General features: G+C 31.9%; 1 protein-coding gene across 1 annotated transcript; it reads left to right on the top strand.

The window, feature by feature from the left end:
* The first annotated feature begins 2,753 nt into the window (after positions 1 to 2,753).
* On the top strand, positions 2,754 to 12,306 carry LOC18589046 (pleiotropic drug resistance protein 3-like). The gene is made up of 24 exons (XM_088809814.1): positions 2,754 to 2,996; positions 3,171 to 3,294; positions 3,392 to 3,480; positions 3,640 to 3,724; positions 3,951 to 4,110; positions 4,219 to 4,295; positions 4,483 to 4,536; positions 4,653 to 4,743; positions 4,884 to 5,183; positions 5,275 to 5,558; positions 5,734 to 6,047; positions 6,129 to 6,289; positions 6,375 to 6,478; positions 7,170 to 7,323; positions 7,428 to 7,562; positions 7,650 to 7,723; positions 9,591 to 9,923; positions 10,013 to 10,303; positions 10,413 to 10,496; positions 10,598 to 10,731; positions 11,059 to 11,286; positions 11,371 to 11,542; positions 11,641 to 11,895; positions 12,037 to 12,306. The coding sequence occupies exons 1-24, from the start codon at positions 2,758 to 2,760 to the stop codon at positions 12,301 to 12,303; spliced, it is 4,209 nt and encodes a 1,402-aa protein (XP_088665940.1). The 5' UTR covers positions 2,754 to 2,757; the 3' UTR covers positions 12,304 to 12,306.
* The last annotated feature ends 11,317 nt before the right edge of the window (positions 12,307 to 23,623 follow it).

The raw sequence follows: 23,623 nt of genomic DNA on the forward strand, positions 1-23,623 counted from the left end.
TACATATATATATATATATATATATATATATATATATATATAAAATTATAAAAAATAACTCTCTTCGTAAACTCAATTCAAAATTATCTTTTATTATAATTTTAACTATTTTTAGTTAATTTTTAACATGACATGACAACAATACCCTTTAAATAATTTCAGACATATTAAAATAGTTTTAGTTTTTTCTATTCCGTCATCTAGACAAAAATTTCAAAATTAAATCTTGATTTCTCTCTCTTACCAAATATTGTCTACCATGCCATCCAACTCTTTCTCACTTTTCCAAAGAGCAGATATGACATCAATATATGTGTTTTAAGTTTTTAGGTTTATTGATTTATTTATAGAACCTAAAAATTGAAGGGTTGAGATTGATTAGAAATATTTGTAAATTAGAACGCTATATGATTTTAGCAACTTAAACCAGATTATGAGCAGGCAAATTAATTAGTTATTAGGTATTGCATTACTGATTTTTAAATATTGTGTCACTGATTTTTAAGTATTGTGAGACTAGTTTTTAAGCATTGCGTGACTTAATAATTGCATCTTTGGTTTTTAAGCATTGTGTGATTGATTTTAGACAAAACCTAATTCACACAATGCCTAAAAACTAGTCAAGCAATGCCTTACTAACTAGTCACATTGCCTTACAAACCAATCATGCAATGCCTTATTAACTAGTCACAATGCCTTATTAACTATTTACAATGCCTTACTAACTAGTCACGCAATGCCTTACTAATTAGTCAAGTAATGCCTATTAACCAGTCATGTAATGTCATATCAACTAGTCACTTAATGCTTAAAAATTAATAACGCAATGCGTAAAAACTAATAATGTAATACCTAAAAACCTATTATGCAATGCCTAAAAACCGATTATGCAATGCCTAAAAACCATCAAAACTGCTTAATTCCATTTAACAAAATCAATAATGTCAAACAATACACCATATTTCATTTAACAATATAATTAACGAATATGCTTATTTGACAAAGAATACTTAAAATGCTCAAAAGTTTTTCTTCATAATCAAAAACCATTCCAAAATGCTTAAAAATGCTTAAAACGCTCAAAGGTTTTTTTTTTCGTGTATAAAAAATCACTCCAAAATGCTTAAAAATTTTTCTTTCTAACAAAGAATACTCATAGATGAATGGTCTGGCGAAGAAAGCTTAAAGGATATGAGTCGATTTGAGGCACGGATCTAAATATATAAGTCAATTTCATTAAGGATAAAATTGTCTAAAATTAATTTCTCTTTACTAAAAATAATTAAAATTATAGATAGGGCTATTTTAAAAAACATTTTATGTATGAGGGGTATTTTTGAAAAGAACCCATATATATATATATATATATATATATATATATATATATCTATATTACTCTTTTGAGCATCCCGTCAATTTGAAATAATAATTTAGCTATCAAAATAATTGAGAAAATTATGAGAGATAACCTTCCTTATAAGCTCAATTCAAAAATTTCATTTATTATAATTTTAGTTATATTTAGTTAATTTTTGACATGACTGGACAACAATGCCCTTTAAACAATTTTACACGAATTAAAATAGTTTTAGTTTTCTTTATCTTGCCATCCAAATAAAAATTTAAATTTAAATCCCGATTTCTCTCTCTTACCAAATACTTTCCATCTCGCCATCTAACTCTTTTTCAGTATCCCAAATAGCAGAGATGATATCAAAGTATGTGTTTTAGGTTCTTCGGTTTATTGGTTTATATTCATAAAACTCCAAAGTTGAGAGGTTGAAATTAATTAGACATATCTATAAATTAGAACACCGTATGACTTTAACAACTTAAATATGATCGCGAGTAAGCAAATCAATTAGTTATAGGTATTGCATTACTTTTTTTAAGATATTGTGCCATTGATTTTTAGGTATTGTAAAACTGATTTATAGACATTGCGTGACTTAATCATTGCATCTCTGATTTTTAGGCATTGTGTGATTAAATTGTAGACATTGTGTGACTAATTTTTAGGCAATGCCAAAGTTACACAATACCTAAAAACTAGTCACGCAATGCCTTACTAAACAGTCACGCAATGCCTTACTAACTAGTCACCAATACCTAAAAATCAATTATATAATGTTTAAAAACTAATCATGTAATATTTAAAAACTAGTCACACAATATCTAAAAACCGATTACGTAATGCTTAAAAACCATCAAAACTACTGAATTCTATTTAACAAAGTCAACAACTACAAACAACACACCATATTTCATTTAACAATATAATTAACGAATATGCCTAATTGATGAAAAATACTCAAAGGTTTTTCTTAATATATAAAAAATCACTTCAAAATGCTTAAAATGCTCAAAACGCTCAAAGGTGTTTCTTCGTGTATCAAAAACAACTTCAAATTACTCAAAATACTTAAAAGTTTTTCTTTCTGATTAAAAATTCTCTAGAGATGAATGGTCTGACAAGTAAAGTTCAAAAGATGTGAGTCAATTTAAGGCGCGGATCTAAACATATGAATTGGTTTTATTAATGGTAATTTTGTCTAAAATTAATTTTTCTTGACTAAAAATCATTAAAATTATAGAAAAATTATTTATAAAAATACCTTATTTAGGAGGTGTATTTTTGGAAAGAAACCAATATAATTTCAATAGCTTCATCCATCTTCATTCCTTACGGTTAAAACATGTGACTCCTCCGATAGTTTTGCAAGGTCGAAAGTATTGGAATCATATATATTGATCAATATGACTAATATGGGCCGTGACAATGATCAGTTGGAGTCGCAAGAAGTTGAGTTGGCAATGGCATCAAGTTCTTCTTCAACAGATGATGCCAATGTAGCAACGTTTGGTGAAGGAAATGCACAGGTAGATATTAGCAAGCTTGGAGATCAGGAACGCCATGTCTTCATAGAGAAGCTAATCAAAAACATCGAGAAAGATAACCTTCAGTTGTTGCAGAAGATTAGAAAAAGATTAGACAGGTGAACTATTTTGTTTTTTCATTTCATTTTCTTGGATCAGGAGACTGATAAAAACTTGCGGCTCCAACTAGAAAGTTTCAGGTTTTGAATGGTGGGATATATGAGGGGAGAGGTCATCAAACAGTAAAGAGCGAAAGGCACCTAAACGAAGAATAACCTATACTGGTTTTGCAGGGTTGGTGTAAAATTGCCCACGGTGGAGGTGAGATATAGAAATCTATGCGTGGAAGCCGAATGCGATGTGATTCACGGGGAGCCTCTGCCGACGTTGTGGAACTATATTCAAAGCACGCTTTCTGTTAGTATAAAAAAGATGTAGCATTTTCCAAAGTGTTTTTTACAAGATCAATGCAGCATACTCTATAATATTATCTTCGGGTTGTGTTTTTGAGCAGTACCCTGCAGTGAAGCTGTTTCGTTCAAAGTCAAAACAAGCAAAGATAAGCATTATTAACAATATTAGCGGCATCATAAAGCCCGGAAGGTATGCTATTTCTTTTAAGTTAGCTCTGAGACTCTTTGATGTGATCTATCATATCTTTCTTTAGTTTTCTTCTTAGTTAGACTGCTTCCCATTGAAGGAGGATATGCATTTTTAAAAATAAAACTTGTTTAAGTAATAATGAGATCAGCCTTTTTGCAGGATGACTTTGCTGCTTGGTCCTCCTGGATGTGGGAAGACCTCGCTGTTAAAGGCACTTTCAGGGAATCTAAACAAGTCCCTTAAGGTATGAGGTAACCGTATCATCTACGTTGCTTTTTTTCCTAGTTTTATGAATGCATATATGATTGCCTAATTTGTCGAAGCCCGAAGGTCACTGAGACGTAGTTCGATTTGAAATTACAGTAGAAATGAAAAACTACAACCTGATCATATAAGTTAAACTTACTTCAGTTCCTCTAATTCAGATTTTACCTCATTTGAAGACTCTTCGTCTTTTTTGCTTTCAATAGGTCACTGGGGAAGTTTCTTACAATGGATACAAACTAGAAGCATTTGTTCCCCAGAAAACATCAGCGTATATAAGTCAAGATGACTTGCACATTCCTGAGATGACAGTAAGGGAAACACTTGACTTTTCAGCTCGTTGTCAGGGTTTAGGAAGCCGAGAAGGTACATTTTCCTAGAGCTCAACCTAATTACTTGGTAACTTAATTAGCCTTAGACACCAAATGGTGTACCAACAATGAAGATAAGAAAACCTGTTTTATGGTAATGAAGAGATTATGATGGAGGTCAGCAAAAGGGAGAAGCAAGCAGGAATTGTTCCAGATCCAGATATTGATACTTACATGAAGGTACCTTGAGCATCCAACATCCTTTTCCAGTCAATAAATCTGATTTGATCTCCATACCAGTTTGAGAAGCTGCATTTTTATTGTTTGCTAAGAACAAGGAATTTTTAAATGTAGTGATGTTCTTGCTTAATGCTCTTGGATAGATAATGTATATATAATATCCATTAACTATGTTTTGGTTATACAGGCAACGTCTGTGAAAGGGCTTAGAGGAACTCTTCAAACTGACTATATACTAAAAGTAATTCTTGTTGACAAGCTTATAGCTTGCTTCCACTTGTAATGCACAACTTGTAACTGCTAGCTCTTTTAGGCTATTGCTAAAAGATCTTCTATTTTTAATTCATTGGTGTGCAGATTCTTGGACTTGATATTTGTGCTGGAACAATAGTTGGAGATGTCCTAAGAAGAGGTATATCTGGTGGTCAGAAGAAAAGGTTGACTACAGGTAGTGATGTTTTAATCACAAATAATGGAATTCAATAATTTCTTCATACTTGGAATAATGTTGAATAGTTTAGCATTTAGCAATTAAATCTTATTCTGAGATTTATTTTAACATCACAACACTGTATCCAAATTGCTCAGGGGAGATCATTGTTGGCCCCATAAAAACTTTGTTTATGGATGAAATAACCAATGGCCTTGACAGTTCCACAGCATTCCAAATTGTTGCTTGTCTTCAGCAGCTGGTGCATGTCACAGATGCAACTTTGTTGGTCTCACTGCTTCAGCCTGCACCAGAAACCTTTGATCTCTTTGATGATATCATATTAATGGCTGAAGGGAAAATTTTATATCATGGACCACGTGATCACATTCTTGAATTCTTTGAAAGTTGTGGCTTTAGATGTCCTCAAAGGAAAGGGATTGTAGACTTCCTTCAAGAGGAAAGTTAAAACCAGTTCATGATTTCTTGTTGTTTTCTTTTGCCAGAGTATTTGTCTTATTTCTCCAACATGAAGTTCTTTGACTGTGCAGGTCATATCAAGGAAAGATCAAGCGCAGTACTGGTACAATACCGAGTTACCCTACTCCTTCATTTCTGTTGATATGTTCTCCGGGAAATTTAGAGCATCTCCTTTGGGGGAGATGATAGACAAGGATCTCTTGGGACCATATGATAAATCTCAATGCAATAAGAATGCTCTTTCCTTTAATGAGCACTCTGTTTCCAAATGGGAAATCTTTAAAGCTTGCATGTCAAGAGAACTTCTCCTCATGAGCAGGAACTCATTTTTCTATATTTTCAAAGTAATTCAGGTTAGGACTTTGCTTTATATTTTATTTTGTTTTTTTGATCTCTGCTTTGATTTGGAAACATAAATCGGAGATAATGTACCTAGTAGACTAATTTAGTTTCTTACATAAGTTGTGCTTGTGGATGTAGTTAAAATAAAAATAACAGTAACATTCACCTTCTGTTTTTTCTTGGCAGCTTGTTATCATTGCATTTGTGACAATGACAATGTTTCTCAGGACGGGGATGAATGTTGATATACTTCATGCAAATTACTACCTGGGAGCACTGTTTTACGCACTCTTGATACTTATCGTTGATGAGTTTCCTGAGCTGCACATGACTGTTTCAAGACTCTCAATTTTCTATAAACAGAAAATGTTGTGCTTTTACCCAGCTTGGGCTTATGCAATTCCAGCTATTGTTTTAAAGATTCCTATTTCATTTATCCAATCCCTGGTTTGGACATCTCTTACTTATTATGTCATGGGGTACAGCCCTGAAGTTGGGAGGTAAGTTTCTTAGGAATAGTTTTATTTAATACTACACCGTCAAGAATTTATGCTCAGGGTTTCTTGTGTCCTCTTCTTCAGGTTCTTCCGCCAGTTCGCTATGTATTTTGCTGTGCAAGTATCATCGGCATCCATGTTTCGTTTCTTGGCCTCTGTCTTTCAAACTATGGATTGTTCTGTAGCAGTTGGTACTCTTATACTTTTCTTACAATTGATATTTTGTGGCTTCATCATTCCACAATGTAACGTTCTTCTCATCTCCAGTCCATTTTGCTTCCCGGATTGTATAGTAAAAGAGGATGATTTAATCTATTTTCTTGGTTGCAGCATCCATGCCAAGCTGGTTGAGGTGGGTATTCTGGGTTTCCCCTCTCACATATGCAACCATAGGGCTCTCCGGCAATGAATTTCATGCTCCACGATGGCAGAAGGTATTTGATTATATTCTAATTTTCCAACCCTTAATTACTCATTATACCAATCACCTGCTTTCAAAACTTTTGTACATCTGTAATTGATGTCAAAGTAATTTTATTTGCCAGGGCATACCATAACCGTTCCCATTCACTGCTTATTTTTAGTTAGTCAGTTTTCAGCAATTTTGATTGCTTTCACCATCAAACAACTTTCCACATCTTAGTTCTTGACATCCAATACTATTGTTTAATATTTTGCAGGTAGTTATAAAATTATCAATGAGAATTCTAAGATTTGGTGAGAGATATCAATGACATAGACTAGGCTCTCAAGGGCAGATTAGGGCCAGATATCATGGAAAATAGATGCTTCCCTCAATGAATGCTTACTAATTATACTTCGAATTTCACCCAAACTAGTTTTCGAAAAGAAAATTTAATTTATTAAGAGAAAAATAGGTATCTGTTAGACCACAACACTACCAGAATAGAATCTTAGATTATTACAGGGTATGGCTCTGAATCCGACTAGACCCTTTTCCACAATGAAATACCTGTATCTGAACAAAGAGACAAAGGGAGATCCTCTGAGAGTTGAATCCATGCTTCTAACTTCATTCATTTTTCTCATTCCTCTTAAGGATATAATCTGTTTCTCATTGTAATCTGCCCAGTGTGTGCCTCTGATTGTTTGTTTATTTTGCAGGTCCAAGCAATGAATGCTACAATTGGAAAAGAGACACTAAAAAGCCATGGATTTTACTTTGATGAATATTTTTTCTGGATATCATTTGGTGCCTTACTTGGGATTGCTTTAGTTTGGAACATTGGATTTACTTTAGCCTTAAGTTTCTTGAAGCGTAGGTTCATTTTCATCTTGTTCAGTTTCCCATTTTGCTTCATTGTAGCTCAAGAAGAAGAGAAATACATGGTTATTCATTTTCACTCGTTTAAACACATTCAGCCCCTGGATCTTCTCGAGTTGTTATTTCACATGAATGGCTTTCCAAAATGAGGAAAAGAGATTCTCTTAAGGGTGCCTATCGGGAAAATGTGTCTAGCTCTTCACATTCCTGTAATAAAGAAGGATCTATTAAAGGTTCATTCGTTTTCTTTATTTCCTCAACTCACTGCTTTTTGAAAGCTCATTTGAACCATATTCATGTTTGCTTTGTGTCTATCGCAGGGAGGACGGTATTACCTTTTGATCCCTCAACATTAACATTTCAGAATGTGCAATACTATGTTGACACACCTCTGGTAATCACATAAATCTGCCCTTTGTATAAATTTGAAGTTATAGAGCACATACTCTGTCTCTGTCTCACTCACACATGTTGCTAGCTAAAAATAATAATAATCCTGCCTATGCAATAAGCAGATATGCTTAAATTGAATGTAAATTACTAACAAAGACTTCGTGCAAGTGTACACGGTCGTGACAAGTAATAAGTGATGAGTGGGATGTCGAACCTCTAGGAGTTGGTCTAATAATTGCTACTAATTACCAAAATTGACACAAGCTAACCTTATCCAAGAAAAAAATTTTTGGACTATGACTAAATAGAAAAGGTAAACTAGTTAACAAAATCTAGTCTAAGTAATGCAATTAATAAATGGAAATGGAATCAATGGTCTATTAACCTAGGATTATGGTGTCCTCTATTACTTCAATTAGAATTGGTCTTGGTTAGTTATTTAATCTTAATGGAATTTGATATTAGTCTAGGATCTTAAGTTATGTGTAATCCTCTATCAAGGTATTGCACACTTGCCTAATCTGTTTGCCTCTTTATATGTCTATAGGAAACAAATAACTTTAAGTTAAAGAAGTCCTAAATAACTAAGTGTGGCAATTAGTTGTGTGTCCACCCTAACTACACATCAAAGCACCAACATTCATTTTTAGTGTTTTGAACACACTCTACTCAAGCCTAAGTCTAATTTAGATAAACTTTTTCAAGTTTCATCCAAATACTCAAACTCAATTAATTGGTGATCAATCAATTAAATGAACAAAAGATTCCAGCTTGAATAAACATCAAGATTTGCATTAAGAATAAACAACCAACCAACCAATATCGCAACTAATTAATAAAGTGAACCATAATCCTGGGTAAATGCGTTTAGCTCAACATTTCAAAGAAATAGAGTACACAATATAGAAGAAAGAGCATAATTTTACAAAATGAGAGAGAGAGGAAGCTTCAAATCTAGAGAGAGAGAGAGAGAAAAATAGTCTGTTGCAGCTTTAAAATCTCCTCCCCTTTGAATCTTCCTTCTTTTCCCGTTTTGTTGCAGCTCTTCTTGCCAAAATGTCTCCGCCCCATCTCCTGTTTTTCTGTGCCAAAGAATTCTATTTATAGTCCCCCTCATTCAGCCTTGACCTAGGATCTCGAGCCCAGAATATTCCTCTTCTCTGACATGTTCTTGCTGCAGCGAGATTGGATTTTCGCTGCAGCGAGCTAAAGCTGATCTGGCATGGTGTTGATAAGTTCCTCATTTTCGCTGCAGTGAGATTGGATTCTCGCTGCAACGAAAATCCTCCTGCTTCTTTGTGCTCTGTTCTCGCTGCAACGAAAATCCTTCTGCCTGGACAATTTGTTGCTGCAGCTTTGATCCTTAAGCCACCATGCTCTCCTCCTTTAAGCCACCAAGTGCAGAGTTGATGAGGTCCATTCTTCAGCTTCACTTTCAGCCACCATTCCTTCAAAATCAAAGAAAAGTTGAATTATCAAAGGTTGCATTGAGGGGAGTCTTGGTAACACAAATGAAGATTAAAATGCCTTCATGACACTAAACATCCTAAAAATTAACTCCTACTAAAAAGTATGAAAATTTGGTAAGAACTATGCTGAAAATTAAAAGAATAAGTACAATTCATGCTCCACAAAATTGTATGATAACTCTATAAAATAGAGTTATCAACACACATGCATAATCAACTTACATAAAACCATGGAGAAACTCTAACATAAGTTTTTAAGTCAGAAGGAGCTCATTTGAGGTGACTGGTGAGACTTGAACCTAAGAATTCATCAACAATTGCTAAATATCATGACTAATGAGCCATTGGATGAAACGACACTGATTGATCATTGGTGCATTATTTTCTATTTGCTCTTAGGAAATGAGAAAACGAGGATATTCTCAGAAGACGCTTCAACTCCTTTCAGATATTACAGGAGTGGTTAGGCCTGGTGTTCTGACAGCACTGATGGGCCCTAGTGGAGCAGGAAAAACTACTCTTCTTGATGTTCTTGCAGGAAGAAAAACTATAGGCTGCATAGAAGGGGAAATCAGAGTTGGTGGTTACCCTAAGGTTCAAGAAACGTTTGCAAGGATATCAGGGTATTGTGAACAAACTGATATACATTCTCCACAAATCACAGTAAAAGAATCTTTGATTTTTTCTGCTTGGCTGCGTCTTCCTGCTTGTAGCGACTCAAAAATTAAAACTGTAAGACTCCAAAGGTGCAAGAATTACTAATATTTTGCTATCAAAATTTGAGATAATATGTCTTAAAGCTGCTTTAATGGATTTTGTAGGAATTTGTGAAAGAAGTTATTGAGACCATTGAACTTGATGAAGTCAAGGATGCTTTAGTTGGCATACCTGGTCATAGTGGTCTATCAACTGAGCAACGTAAACGGCTTACAATAGCTGTGGAACTCGTTGCCAATCCTTCCATAATTTTCATGGATGAACCTACCTCAAGTTTGGATGCAAGAGCTGCAGCCATTGTCATGCGTGCTGTGAAGAATGTAGCTGATACAGGTAGAACAATTGTTTGCACGATCCACCAACCGAGCATTGACATATTTGAAGCATTTGATGAGGTTAAAATCCATTTTTGAGGCTTGAATTCTTTGGATCATTGTTTTCTTGCTATCATAAACAAGTTCAAAACCAGAGTTCTCTTTCATATTCTTGTTATTCTCATTGCAGTTGATTTTTCTGAAAACTGGTGGGAGTTTAATCTACTTTGGACCATTAGGACAGCATTCAAGAAGGGTTATAGAATATTTTGAGGTCAGTTTCCCTTTCCGTTCCCTGATATATATAGTCTAAACAAATTTGCTTCCGAAAGATGATTTTTACTTGTCTTCTATTCTTCGAATTCTTACTGACAGAGTATACCTGGGGTGCCCAAAATTAAAGATAATTGTAACCCGGCAACATGGATGCTAGAGGTCACTTCAACTTCTGTAGAGGCTGAGCTTGGGATTGATTTGGCCAAAATTTACAAGAGCTCTGCCCTATATGAGTGAGTTTAATTAGAACAGTCAGTGATTCTGGTATTTTGCAAAGTGGAACCAGGAACCAAGGAGCCTGTTCTCATCCATTTGCCAATCTTATTCATTTTGTTAATTGAAAGCATGGTAACGGGTTCAGTTAAAAATTTTCCATGTGCCAATTATTTGGTTCCATTGTTTAATGATCTCATTCATAATTTTGTAGCATTTTTTTTTCAATTAACTAATGGCATATTATCAAATAGCTAGGATGTTTTAACTAGTAGAGAAGCCATCGTATTTAACAGTAGTATTTGAGGATATTTTTAAACTTGCAAATGAACCTTTTTTTTTGGTAGGAGCAACAAAGAGCTTGTAAGGCACTTGAGTGCTCCACCTCCTGATTCAAGAGATGTGCATTTCCCAACCCGATATTCCCAAAACTGTTGGGGGCAGTTCAAATATTGCCTATGGAAACTACATTTATCTTATTGGAGAAGTCCTTCATACAACTTGATGCGTCTCTTGCATACTACTGTAATATCTTTTACCTTAGGTACACTATTTTGGAACCAGGGAACGAAAATGTAAGTCCGCCAAATTTGTAAAGGAATCATTATTTTTATGGGTAGTATTGTTGCAGACAGTTAACCCCTTCTTGAATTCCGCAGAAATAACCAGCAGAATTTATTCAACATGTTTGGTTCAATGTATGCTGCTGTGATTTTCCTGGGAACGAATAGCGGCTCTTCTGTTCAACCATTTGTGGCAACAGAGAGAATTGTTATGTACCGAGAAAGATTTGCAGGGATGTACTCTTCGTGGGTTTATGCCCTTGCACAGGTACATTTTAATTGATGACAAGTTGACTTGTTTATTGATTTCTTTTTTGAATGAATCAATTAGTTCAGTTTATATGTGACCCTCAAGTGATTTTGCAGGTGGCAATTGAGGTTCCCTATCTATTTAGCCAAGCGATTGTGTTTGTGATCATCACATACAGTATGATAGGGTACTATGGGACAGCATATAAGTTGTTTTGGTACTTCTATGCCATGTTCTCTACACTGCTGTACTTCAATTTTCTAGGAATGCTGCTTGTCTCATTGACACCAGATGTTGCAATAGCTGGAGCTTTAACCTCTGTCTGCTACCCAATGCTTAATCTTTTCTCTGGCTTTCTCATTCCTCAACTGGTAAGCTATATAATCCTCATACACAATTTTGAAATACCCTTTATAATTCATAATGATATGACCAAAACTTGACATGCTGAGACATAATAAAGAGAGTACGGCTGAGATGTTTTACTTGGATTCTGTTGATTTTTTCTGCAGAAAATACCAAGGTGGTGGATCTGGTTGTATTATGCAATGCCTACATCTTGGACATTAAATTGTTTGCTCACTTCACAATATGGAGATGTGAATGATAAAATTATGGTATTTACTGAAACCAGAACCATAGCTTCTTTGCTAGAAGATTATTTTGGGTTCCGCCATGATCACCTACCTATTTCCACACTTGTTCTCTTCTTCTATCCCTTCATTTTTTCCTCTCTTTTTGCATTTTTTATCACACGTTTGAACTTTGAGCGAAGGTAAATTTCCCTTCTCGTCTTGAAGATGAAAACTTAGCTCATAGGAAATATTTAACATGTAATTAATGTTTTTATAAACATGATTCAATTATGATACAAACATTCTCTATATTAATTTGTTTGCCCATTTGACTTTATTTGCGTGCATGATAAAATTCTAGAGTCAATCATGTTTTATATTGTACTAAAAAAATTTAATTATTTACCACCTATATGTATATATATTTAATCTTAAAATTATTAACAATGGAGAAAATAATTTATGAGTTATGATCAAATAAGGATTCATTAAACATTTGGTATTTGAGTTATAGTTAAATTTTTAATATGATATCTAAAATTTAAAAATTCACAATTAAACACTTAGTTCTGTCCATCAATTTATACATGAGATTAACATCATTAGTTAAAAGGACGACATGCTTAAAAATAGTCAATAAAAACATAACACGTCTCACAATTTTATTGGAAGCATCAGACACCAAATATGTATGTAATTAATTGATAAATCGATAAATTGATGACAGTGTTGTTTAGTGTGCAAATGATAAATTGAAGCAAATTAATTAGTTCAATTACTTAATTACAAATTTTTATTCTTTAAATAACAAATTGAGAATTTGATTATAATTCAAACACCAAATATGTATGTTATTAGCCCTTCAAACGATGGTGCAAATTATGATATCAAACCGATGCCATTGTTAAAGAACCAAGTTTGCTCTTAAATTTATAAATTTTAAAAACTTTAAAATTTTTAAATTTATTTAATAATAAAATAATAACGTGTGCTTTATTAATAGTGTAAATGATTTAAATATTGACAATTAATTATTTTGCTTTTGAATGTTATATATTTTAGGTTTCATAATAGCTTTCATGATATGAAGATGTTTTTGATCTTCAAAAGGACACTTCTCAATATAAACATAATTTATTAAATTGTATTATGTTGTTTTTTTATAATTATTTGGAACTCCAGAGTTTAGATTAAAGTCTCAAGTTTTAAACTTCAATATTTTCTTTTAGAAAAAAAATCTTTAAATACGTATGACAAATATGATTTACTTCATTTTTCAAAAAAATTTGACAAACAAAATTTTATTAATTTTTTATTTTCACGAATCTAAAATTCGAGGTAAGATTTATGTAGCAACACTACCACACTTTGAGGGTATATTAAAAACCAATCTTTTTAGTTTATATTAATTCTGCTTTTACTCTCTGTTAAAATTTAAATATAATAACTGAATCATTTCTTATCAATGTAAATTTTAAAGATAATTGAGTGATCACTCAAACAAACATAAGTACTAAATCTCTAAACTTAGAATTCTCGAAAATGTCTTGCTCTTGTAATATTTCTTCACCCAGTATAATGTTGTCTATTGGGTTGTACAATGCTTTAATCCTTCACTTAACACTTCCACTATTCAGTAATGCACGACCATATTAAGTAGTAATTGATTTGGAGAAAAGACAACTAAATCATTTTGGAGTTCCTAAGTAATATAGAATAGTTAAAATTAGGAAGAAAAGAAGAATTAAAAAAAAAATACCATCTTTAACTTTTATTTAAGTATAAATATATGGTTTTTTATTATGCAAAGAGATTTTTTAAGAAAATTTTACTTGCAAAATTATTTGAGAAATCAAAAGTTGATTTGTTTAGTTTGGAGAAGTATGTCTTTTCTTTCCTTTCAGAATGTTTAGATTTTTAGAAACATATATAAAAGTTGGTTGAGACAACACTTTGTCTATATTATGTTGAAATAATGGGGTTTTTGGAATTTGAAGAAAATCAACAAAATTGACTTAAAGGCATGCTATGGTAGTCACTGTTTTTAAAATTTATTTTACTCTTACTACTTGGTATACAAAAAGGAAATTATGCAAATAGCTTCAGAGATATAATGAAACCAATATCTAAATTCGTCTCGTACTTACAAGATTAGGCCACTAGACATGAATACAAATCTTCTGCCCCAATCCGTGCCCCATTTTGTACCCATTCTTTGACAAAGCGACACATGTCTATGTTTTTAATTACCAATTATTACATGTTTAGATTTAATTTTTTATCTCTTATTTCCTCTTTTCTTCCTCTATCGGCAAATATTTCATAATTGGTAATCTTCTGCTTGTTTGTTTTGACAAGAAAAACATGAACTTGTCTTTTACGATCTTCATCGATGCAAAATAAGATTTTCTTTTGCTGTGAAAAAAACAACAGAAACCTAAATTCTGCTCTTAGGATAACAAAATAAGAGATCAGATTTTACTTTGAGACCAATAAAAAGGAAGGAAAACAAAGAAAGGGCAAAACCCAAATTCTACTCTCAGTATAATAAAGAAAGGGATCAAATTTTGTTAAAAGATCATTAAAAAAGTGAAAAAAAAAGGGCAAAACCCAAATTCTGCTCTCAAGCTTAGCAATCCCTTTCTCTTTCCACTTTCTCTTCTATTCTGCTGCCTATAAGTCCTAAATAAATAAATTCCTTCTTTTCTCTTATCTTAATTCTCCACACCTGTCTCTTCCAAAAAGTTTTATTATCAGTTCCTGAAGCTCAAATTGGGTGGTTGTAAGGGAGATTAGCAAGGAGGGATGATGATATAATTGCCAACTATTGTTGGTTTAATTCGCAGATCCGATAGATACCAAATTGTATCTTTTATCGCAATATCAACTAGTAAATTTTATGCGAAAAGGCATTATCAGCTTACTGATATGGAGGAACAATCGTTTTGTGAGAGAAAAGAGGAAATGTGAAAAAAAGAAAAGATAAAAAGATTAAATCCAAATATGTATTAATTAGTAATTGAAAAAATAAACACGTGTCACTTTGTCAAAGAAGGGGCACAGAATGGGGCACCAATTGGGGGCATAAGATTTGGATTCACTAGACATTACCAAAGGATTGCAAAGTCATCTTGCCTTACAGTTAGTCTACCTTATGTAATAAGTAGAATATAAAGAATTTTGATAGTTTTGGTAAACAGCCGAAACTCAAAGTGTTTATGTCTTTTCTTGAATTTGTCGTTCAATTTTTCTCACTTTTTTCTCATATCACAAAATGGTTACTAACAAGCTTTTGTATAGACTTGTAAGTATCTCTTCATTAAAGATACAACATTTCATAAAGGCGTATCTTTATCTTTAAATACAACTTTTCATTTTATAAGATAACTTTTGAATAGAGGTATCTTTCCAACAATCACTTTATCAAGAAACAACTTTTTATATTGAAAGACATAACCTTTGAATAGGAGTGTCTTTCCAATAGTCACTTTATTAAGAGACAATTTTTTATATTGAAAGAAATAGTTTTTGAATTAGAGATGTTTTCCGATAGTCACTTTATTACGGAACATAACTTTTTATTTTGAAAACACACCAATAGTCACTCCATTTTCAAAATTTTCAAATACTATGAATCTTATGCATAAGTAAAGGTTTTGGGGAGATTTGAACCTTCACTTAGTGAAATGTGTTACTATTAGTCTGAATTGTATGGTTGACTAAGCATTGAATCAATGATTATTCATTGTCTAGTTTGGCCACAAATCACTCACAAAATTCCTACTCAATTTGTGTCTAGTTTTGTTGATGCATTTATGGCCTTATGTTATGAATCCATGTGAAACCCCAACTCTTGCTTAAGGTTAAATTTGTAACTTAACTTGTTAAGCATGTCACGTTTTTAAATGACATTTTTTTTCACATTTATAATTTAGAAAAATACATAAATTGACACCAAATGAGTACTTGAAAGATGGAACTTAGAGAGAATCAAAAGATTTGGCTTTAGGCTTAAAACTATATTTTGGAGTAAAAGTATTGATACTTGTTCATGTAGTATCAATACTTGAAACCTAGAAATGTGTCTTGATGAACATGTATCGATATATGTTCATGATGTAACGATATCTTTATCTAGAAAGGAAAAGTATTTATTCATCTAGTAAATATATTGATACTTTAATCGTAGATTTGAAAAAACTCCTTTTGAAATTCTATACCAAAGGTTATCATATTATTCTTATTTTTGAGTCTTTAGTTGTCTTTGCTATGCCTCTACAAAACAAAAAAAACAAAAATAAATTTGACCATAATGCCAAAACATGTTTTTTTATAAGATATCCTATAGGTTTTAAGGGCTACAAGTTATTCGACTTAAAGACACATGCAATATTCATATCCATGGATGTAGTCTTCCATGAAAGAATTTTTCCTCTTAAGCATCATAAAACAAACTCTAACATTGCTGTATTTACACAATCACAAGATATGCATACCTTACATTATGATTTTGTCCATCCCAATGCCACTAATTATCCTTTGTTTCATGATTCTCATTTGTCATTTAATATGAATAATATCTCTCATACTCTTAACACACCAAATTCCTCAATGTCTTTAGATTTTAGAAATTATTTCAGTTCTGCCCCTACATGTTGGACCTGTTGAAGTGCTAGAGGGGGGTGAATAACACTAAAAATTTTTTGTTAAGCTTTTTAAAGCTTGAAGAGCACTTAATCAACTAGATGAAGAGAAGGACTAGAACTTGTTGATATTATGAGACACCAAGTAAGGAAAGGTAAAAATAAGTGGACAATGCAAGAGTATTTATAGTGATTCGATCCCCTTAACGACATCCACTACCTTGATCTCCCAATCAAGGATTTTCAACCCAACTTCACTAAACCAGTGGAATTAACACTTCCCATTAAACTTTTATAAGGTGAGCTTTTAACCCAAGCTCTAATCCTTTACAACAAGTTTTAGAGTGCTTCTTACACTTTTATTTCCCAAGAAAAAGAAAAAAAAAGCACAACTAAGTACTTTTACAAGTTTGGACAGATTACAATCAAGCTCAAACATTTTTTCTGGATTTGGAATGAAGAACATGTATTTTTAATGAAGAATATTTGGCTTTTTGCTCAAAGTAGCTCTTTTCTCAACAAATCTCTTTTCTTTGACTGTTGGGGCTTTTTTTATATCTAGGAGTTAGATTTTTCTGTTTGAGGTAGTTTTTAGCTGTTAGAAACAACTCTAATGCACTTCTAGCCATGATTTTATCCTCTAGTGTTTAAATTAAAAAAGGTAGACAAACTGTGGCTAACCGGTTATAGGCAACTCTAACGGATTACAACTTCTTTTTCTTGCACTATCCTATTGCTGTGTTCTCTGCTTTAACCGATTACGAGTTCTTTGTTTTTAGGATTCTCTTCTTCAACAAACTTCTTTTAACTAGTTATGGCAAGCTCTAACCGATTAATAACTTTCTGTTTTTATTTTTCTTTACACAGCAGTCTTCGTTTAATTGGTTGAAGCTTTACTTCCTTCGACCATAACCTATTAAAATAAGCTATAATCAACTAAAAAATCTTTGAATTTTTAACTTTTCCATTTTGGCTCTTTTCAATGGTCAACTATATTTTCAAACTTGTTTTTGGCACTTGAATATACTAGGACCTTGTGCTCTAACCAATTAACCAGACTTCTTAACCGATTAACATATTTCTGTTTTGCTTCAGTTTATCACACAACCATGCCTTAATTGATTAATGTCCCTTGTTAATTAGTTATTAAGGTTCTGTTTTTGTTCATTACTTTGATCTTTCCCTCTTTGACTGATTAACTCTTCTTTAAATTTAGCAAGCTTCTTGACTTGCCTTTAATTGCCAATTTTGTTAGGAGAATTAAACCAAATCCTGCACACATAAGTAACAAGATTAGACATTAATGAATAAGGAATGCTTTGTTATCATCAAAAACATATGGAGTCAATATTCTCTCTCTTTTTTAATGATAACAAAATACTCCTAAATTAAAAGTGTAATGTCTATATATGTAAAAGGAATTTATGTGCAGATTTGGGGTTGCTTCCCTTAAATATGTGCCCAAATAAAAATCTCAATGTACAAGTATGAAAAGTAAGGGCATAGAGGTATTCAGCCATGACCACATAAGGACAAACACAATTCTAACAAAAAACATTAAGCATTCAACTATGGTTCATTGCTCAATAGAAAACATTGTTCAAAACATACCAAAAACATACCAAAACAATGACAATAAAAGCATAAATTAAAGATTGAGTTCAGCATTCCTATTAGCTCTACTTCCTAATCCTATTTTCTTGTCCTTTCATTTTTCTCCTTATTTTTGACAACATTTAAAAGGGTTCTAATCTAAATAAGATGAAAGTGAGGATTCGTCAGTGCCAAAATGAACATTGAGAGGTTTAGGAGAAGAGCCAGATGAGGAGTTTAATGATGAGATAGGCTAGGGTGCTGCAAGTTTAGAGGACTTTTGAGTGGAGGTCAGTGCCAGTCTAACAGACTTTTTTATTCTAAAGGTTTTTGTCTTTGTAGCCATATTTTTTCTTCCTTTTCTTGTAGTTTGCTTTGCAACAGGAGCAACTTTAGCCTTCTTGAGGCTAAACTTTGTTTGGATTTTCTTCGCTTTACCCTTGTTTGGATTTGCTTCGTTTTACCCTTGCTTGGATTTGCTTCTCTTGCAGTTTGTTCTATCTTTTGTGGAGTTGACTGAATTTCTTGATGCATCTTTGCTTATTGTTTTGCCTGGTCAGCCCTATCTTCCTTGAGAATATCTTTGATAAAGTCAGAGACTAGTATTCTTCAGATTTTCTAAGAGGACTTGCACCACTTTTTCCACCAATTGAGTGCTCTTTCGCTCTTTGGAGTTCTTTCTCTACTTTTTCTCTTTGTTCAAGTTCTTTTTCACCTTTTCCATCTTCTTTTTCTTGACCTTGTTTTGTTTGGTCTTTCCTAATTTTTTCTTTAAGTTCAGCTTCTTTGTTTTCAGAAGTCCCTATTTTCTTCTTATCCATATCTTCATTTTTAGGCATTTCTTTTCCAGTTTCCCTTTCATGATCAAAAATTGGAATTTCAAATTGTTTTGTAGCAGTCATTTCACTAGACTGACTTGTAACAGTGGCTAAAGCTTCATGGGATTTTGTTTTCTTGGCTTGATGTAACAAGGCTTCAAGCTATTGTAGTTTTTCTTCAATTTTTGTAATCTTCACAACTTGATCAGTTAACTTCCCATCAATTCTTATGGGAACATTAAACATCATGTCACATCGAAGAGGTGGTTGGTTGACCCTAGTGAAGGGTGTTGAAGGACTACATGTTATAGGGGGCAAAAGTGTACCTTTTGTGAGCTTAATACACTTATTTCTTTCAATCTTGTAACCTATCTTTAGCACACTCCCTAAAAATATCCCCTGATTCTTGTTTCTAGTTAGATCATATTGAAACCTTACATTCCAAAATCCTTTCTTTCTAACTAGAGCTGTGAGAATGTTATCATATAGCAGGTTTGTTTTATCCCCCAACAAGGTTTCCCCACATTCAATGGAATTTCATTAAAAGCTGCGTCCATCAGCCCAAATCCTATGCACTCACATAACTAAAATTGCTACTTTTTTCATGTAAGATGGTTGCTATGAAATAATGGAGAATCTTAAACTGAGCATTCTTAGTCTCACTAGCATAGCTCTTGGTAGGAAACTTTTCTTTTTTTCCAGTTACAATCTCCTGAAGATGGTTTAGATCATATTTCTCAAGCATTTTGTACTCTCTTATTTCAAATTTTGTTTTTAGGAATTCTCTTAAATCCTAAGCACTGATTTGAGAATTTTTACCTTTTAAAAACACCTTTAAGCTATCTTCAGCAAACTCATCATGTTCTTCCAATTTAGTTTTGTCAAAAGTAATGCTAGAGTAAAGTTCTTTTACTAAGGTGGGGCTGAACATCCTATCTCCAAATGTACTCATGAACTTCAGTTTCAATATTTCAAAATAATTCTCTAAATCCTCTTTCACTATAGGAGCATCACCAAAACTAGCCTAATCAAAAAACTTCCCACAAGAAATTATAGCATTCTTAATCTTTCTAAACCTATTAGCATGAAAGTGATTTCGAAATAGGGAGGATGAATAACTACCTTTGCTTGTGGGGGCTCTATCTTTCATTGATCATTTCTCGTTCTTTGTTCCCTTCTTTTTGCTTCCCTTATTCTTCTCTATTGAAGATTCTTTGATTTTTCCTTTCTTCTTAAGGGAATGTGATGGAGGATCAGCAGCTTTCCTTTTTCTTTTTCCCTTTTCAGCTATTTTATGGATAATAGAGGTTTTTTCCATGGGATTTTCTTTCCTAATGCTTCTCGGGTTTCAAAGGAAAGTAGAGAAAGGAAAATCTAAAGGCTCCTAGATATTGATTTTCAATATAACTAACTCTCTAAGTAGGTGGAGGGTCTTTTTATGGGAAGTTAATAATTGGTTACCCACATTTTGAGTGGGTGACGTCCCATACCATTTGCCTAGTTTTTTTTTTTTAAAAGAAAATTCCTGTGCGATAGTTTTTCACACACCAAGTATTCTCATTGATTAGAGTAGGACTTAATCAATTACTAAGTTTTTATTTTGGAACCTTTCTAACTACCAGAATTGCATTAACTGGTTAAATGAGCTGTTAACTGATTACTATCTTTTTGACTCAGGTTTATTGCCGTAACATAGAGTTGTTTTAATTATTTAGGAAGGTCCTTAAATGATTAAAATAAATCTTATCTTCTATATAAGGTCCCTTTAGATAATCAAAAATATTCTCTAATCAATTACACTAAGAGATAAACACAATCATTATGCAATATATCATCAAAAACATTATCAATTCAGCATAATTTAGACTTCATTAACACAATAATTTATACTAATTATTTTATATTTTAACATTTTTAGGAATATGTTTTTGAAAATCGCTAAATTGGAGTTAGAAGTCCAAGGTCCATCAAATCCATTTTTTAAAATTTATTTATTTATGTTGTGTTGTGTAACTTCTAACTTTATGAATTTGTAGTATGTACAATTTATTAATTTATATTGTATTTCTTGCATTTAGATTAATATCATGGATAATTGCATTGCATATTATGTACAATTTATGAAATCTTTTTTCCCTTATCTTTTTCTGTTTTATTTAATATTTTTGTTAGACAATTTAATATATGGTGTTTATTGCTTCTTTAAAATAAATAAATTATTGGTTATACATTCTTATAAATAAATAATATGGTGTCTATTGTTTTTCAATTAAAAAAATTGTATAGTGTTTAATTTTTTACTAAAAAGTAAATTATGTGGTGTTTACTTGTTTATTGCTTTTCTTACTTGAAAATAAATCATATGGACTAGACTATCTATTTAAACAACATGGGCTTGATTTCAATTAAAAATATGAGCTTGATTGGTTAGTTTTCAACTTTAGGCCATTGAAGCCCAAGCCTAACCAAAATTTACAACTGACTGAAATTGAGGTCAGTTTCAATTGACTAGTTTTCCCTTATAACCGGTCGACTTCGATCAGTTTCAAGGGATTGCCAGTTTTGTTGATTTTGGTTTCTCTCAAAATCGAAATAAACTAATGCCTTCCCCTAGGCATGGTAGTGCTGTTGTTTTGAGTGGTAAGGATCCAATAACTACTAAGGAAAAATTTGGTGCATTTAGGAGGCACCAGTTAAACAGTGGCTTAAAGGAATAGAAAACGGAATTGGATAAATATGAGCTGGTGGATGACGATGTTACCGAAGATACTTACTTTGATGTTCTCATATGGTGGAAACTCAATTAGTCTAGATTTCCTATTCTTCTTGCTATTACTTGTGATGTATTGGCGGTTCCCATGTCAATAGTTGCTTCAGAATTTGCTTTTAGAACCGATAGACATGTGCTTAATGCATATACAAGTTTTTTGACTCCTAAGGTTGTGCAAGCAATTATTTGTGCTGAAGATTGGCTATGTGGATTGGCATAAGGTAATTTGGATCAAATTGAAAATGTTTTGGAAGAGATCGATAAACTTGATTTTGGTAATTATTTCTTTGTTTTTTTAGTTCTTTGTTTAATTTACCATAATATAGTATCATTTCTTTTTCTCAATTTATTTCTTTGTTTAAAGATTAATTTATCATATTTATTTTTTATTTTTAGATTTGTCGAAGATTGTATTAGAGTCCATATGTGAGACTGAGACTAAATTTCATTTTGACTAACATGTTATTCCTACGGTCTATTTTCACTTTTAAAGTAATATTATCATTAAATATTATGCATATTTACATTTATAATTTATTTAGATTATCTTAACACAGTAATTTATACTAATTATTTTATATTTTACTATTTTAGAAACATGATTTGGAAAATCCTTAAATTGAAATTAGAGGTTCGAGATCCATCAAATCCATGTTTTGAAATTTTGTAATTTATATTGTGTAACTTTTGGTTACGTAGCTTCTAACTTTTATAGATTTGTACCATGTACAATTTATTAATTCATGTTTTACTTCTTGCATTTAGATTAATGCCATGGATCATTGCATTGCATATTATGGGGTCTATTTGGTAATCGAAAAGTAACTTGTTGGAGGAAAATTTTTTCAGTTAAAATATTTTATAGGAAAATTTAATTTTTTTGTTATTCGAATGAACTATTTGGATCATCCTGTGGAATATATTTTCCACCATCACTAGTAGAGTTATTTGAGTGTTAAAATGATAAATAGGAGTTGATTACAAAATAATGGTGTCATTTGATTTTTATTAATTTGAGATCAAAATTAAGAATGGACATGAAAATAGACAAAATCAATAATGATATTTCTCAAAACATTTAACCACATATTTATAATTAAAGTAAGCTCTAGTTTTCAAAAAATTTTCTATCTCATCACTTTTTTACCATAACATTATAAAAATATCAATATTCATCAATTGTGTAAAACATCTAAAACTTCTACTTTTGTGTATTCATCAAATGACAATCATTGAAATATTTTTTATTATAATTATTAGTAAGATTTATTCAATTTATAAATGAAAAATTAATTGCATTGAATGACTTTATTAAAAAAATTATTTTTTAGTTTTAATAATATTTAATAATTTAAATATTAATATTTTAAAATAAAAAAATTTAGTTAATATATTTTTTACTTTTTTAATATTTTAAATTAAATATCAATATTCATCAAACCAATAGTCCTATGCTTGGAATAAGAGTTTTTTTTTTATTCTTTGGAAACTGTCTAATGTCGTAAGACATTTTTCATGGTCAATGGGTGTTTTGCCTATTAACTTGTAAACTGTTTTACATTTGTAATTAATTTTTCACAAATATAAATCTTGAAAATATTTTTCAAAATATTTTAGGTCAAAACAAATAGACTTAACCTTTTCTCTTATATTTTTTATTTTATTTAATATTTTTGTTAGCCAATTTAATATCTGGTGTT

This window comes from Theobroma cacao, chromosome 9 (assembly GCF_053813885.1).
Source record: "Theobroma cacao isolate CCN51 chromosome 9, ASM5381388v1, whole genome shotgun sequence".
In the NCBI taxonomy this organism is placed as follows: domain Eukaryota; kingdom Viridiplantae; phylum Streptophyta; class Magnoliopsida; order Malvales; family Malvaceae; genus Theobroma; species Theobroma cacao.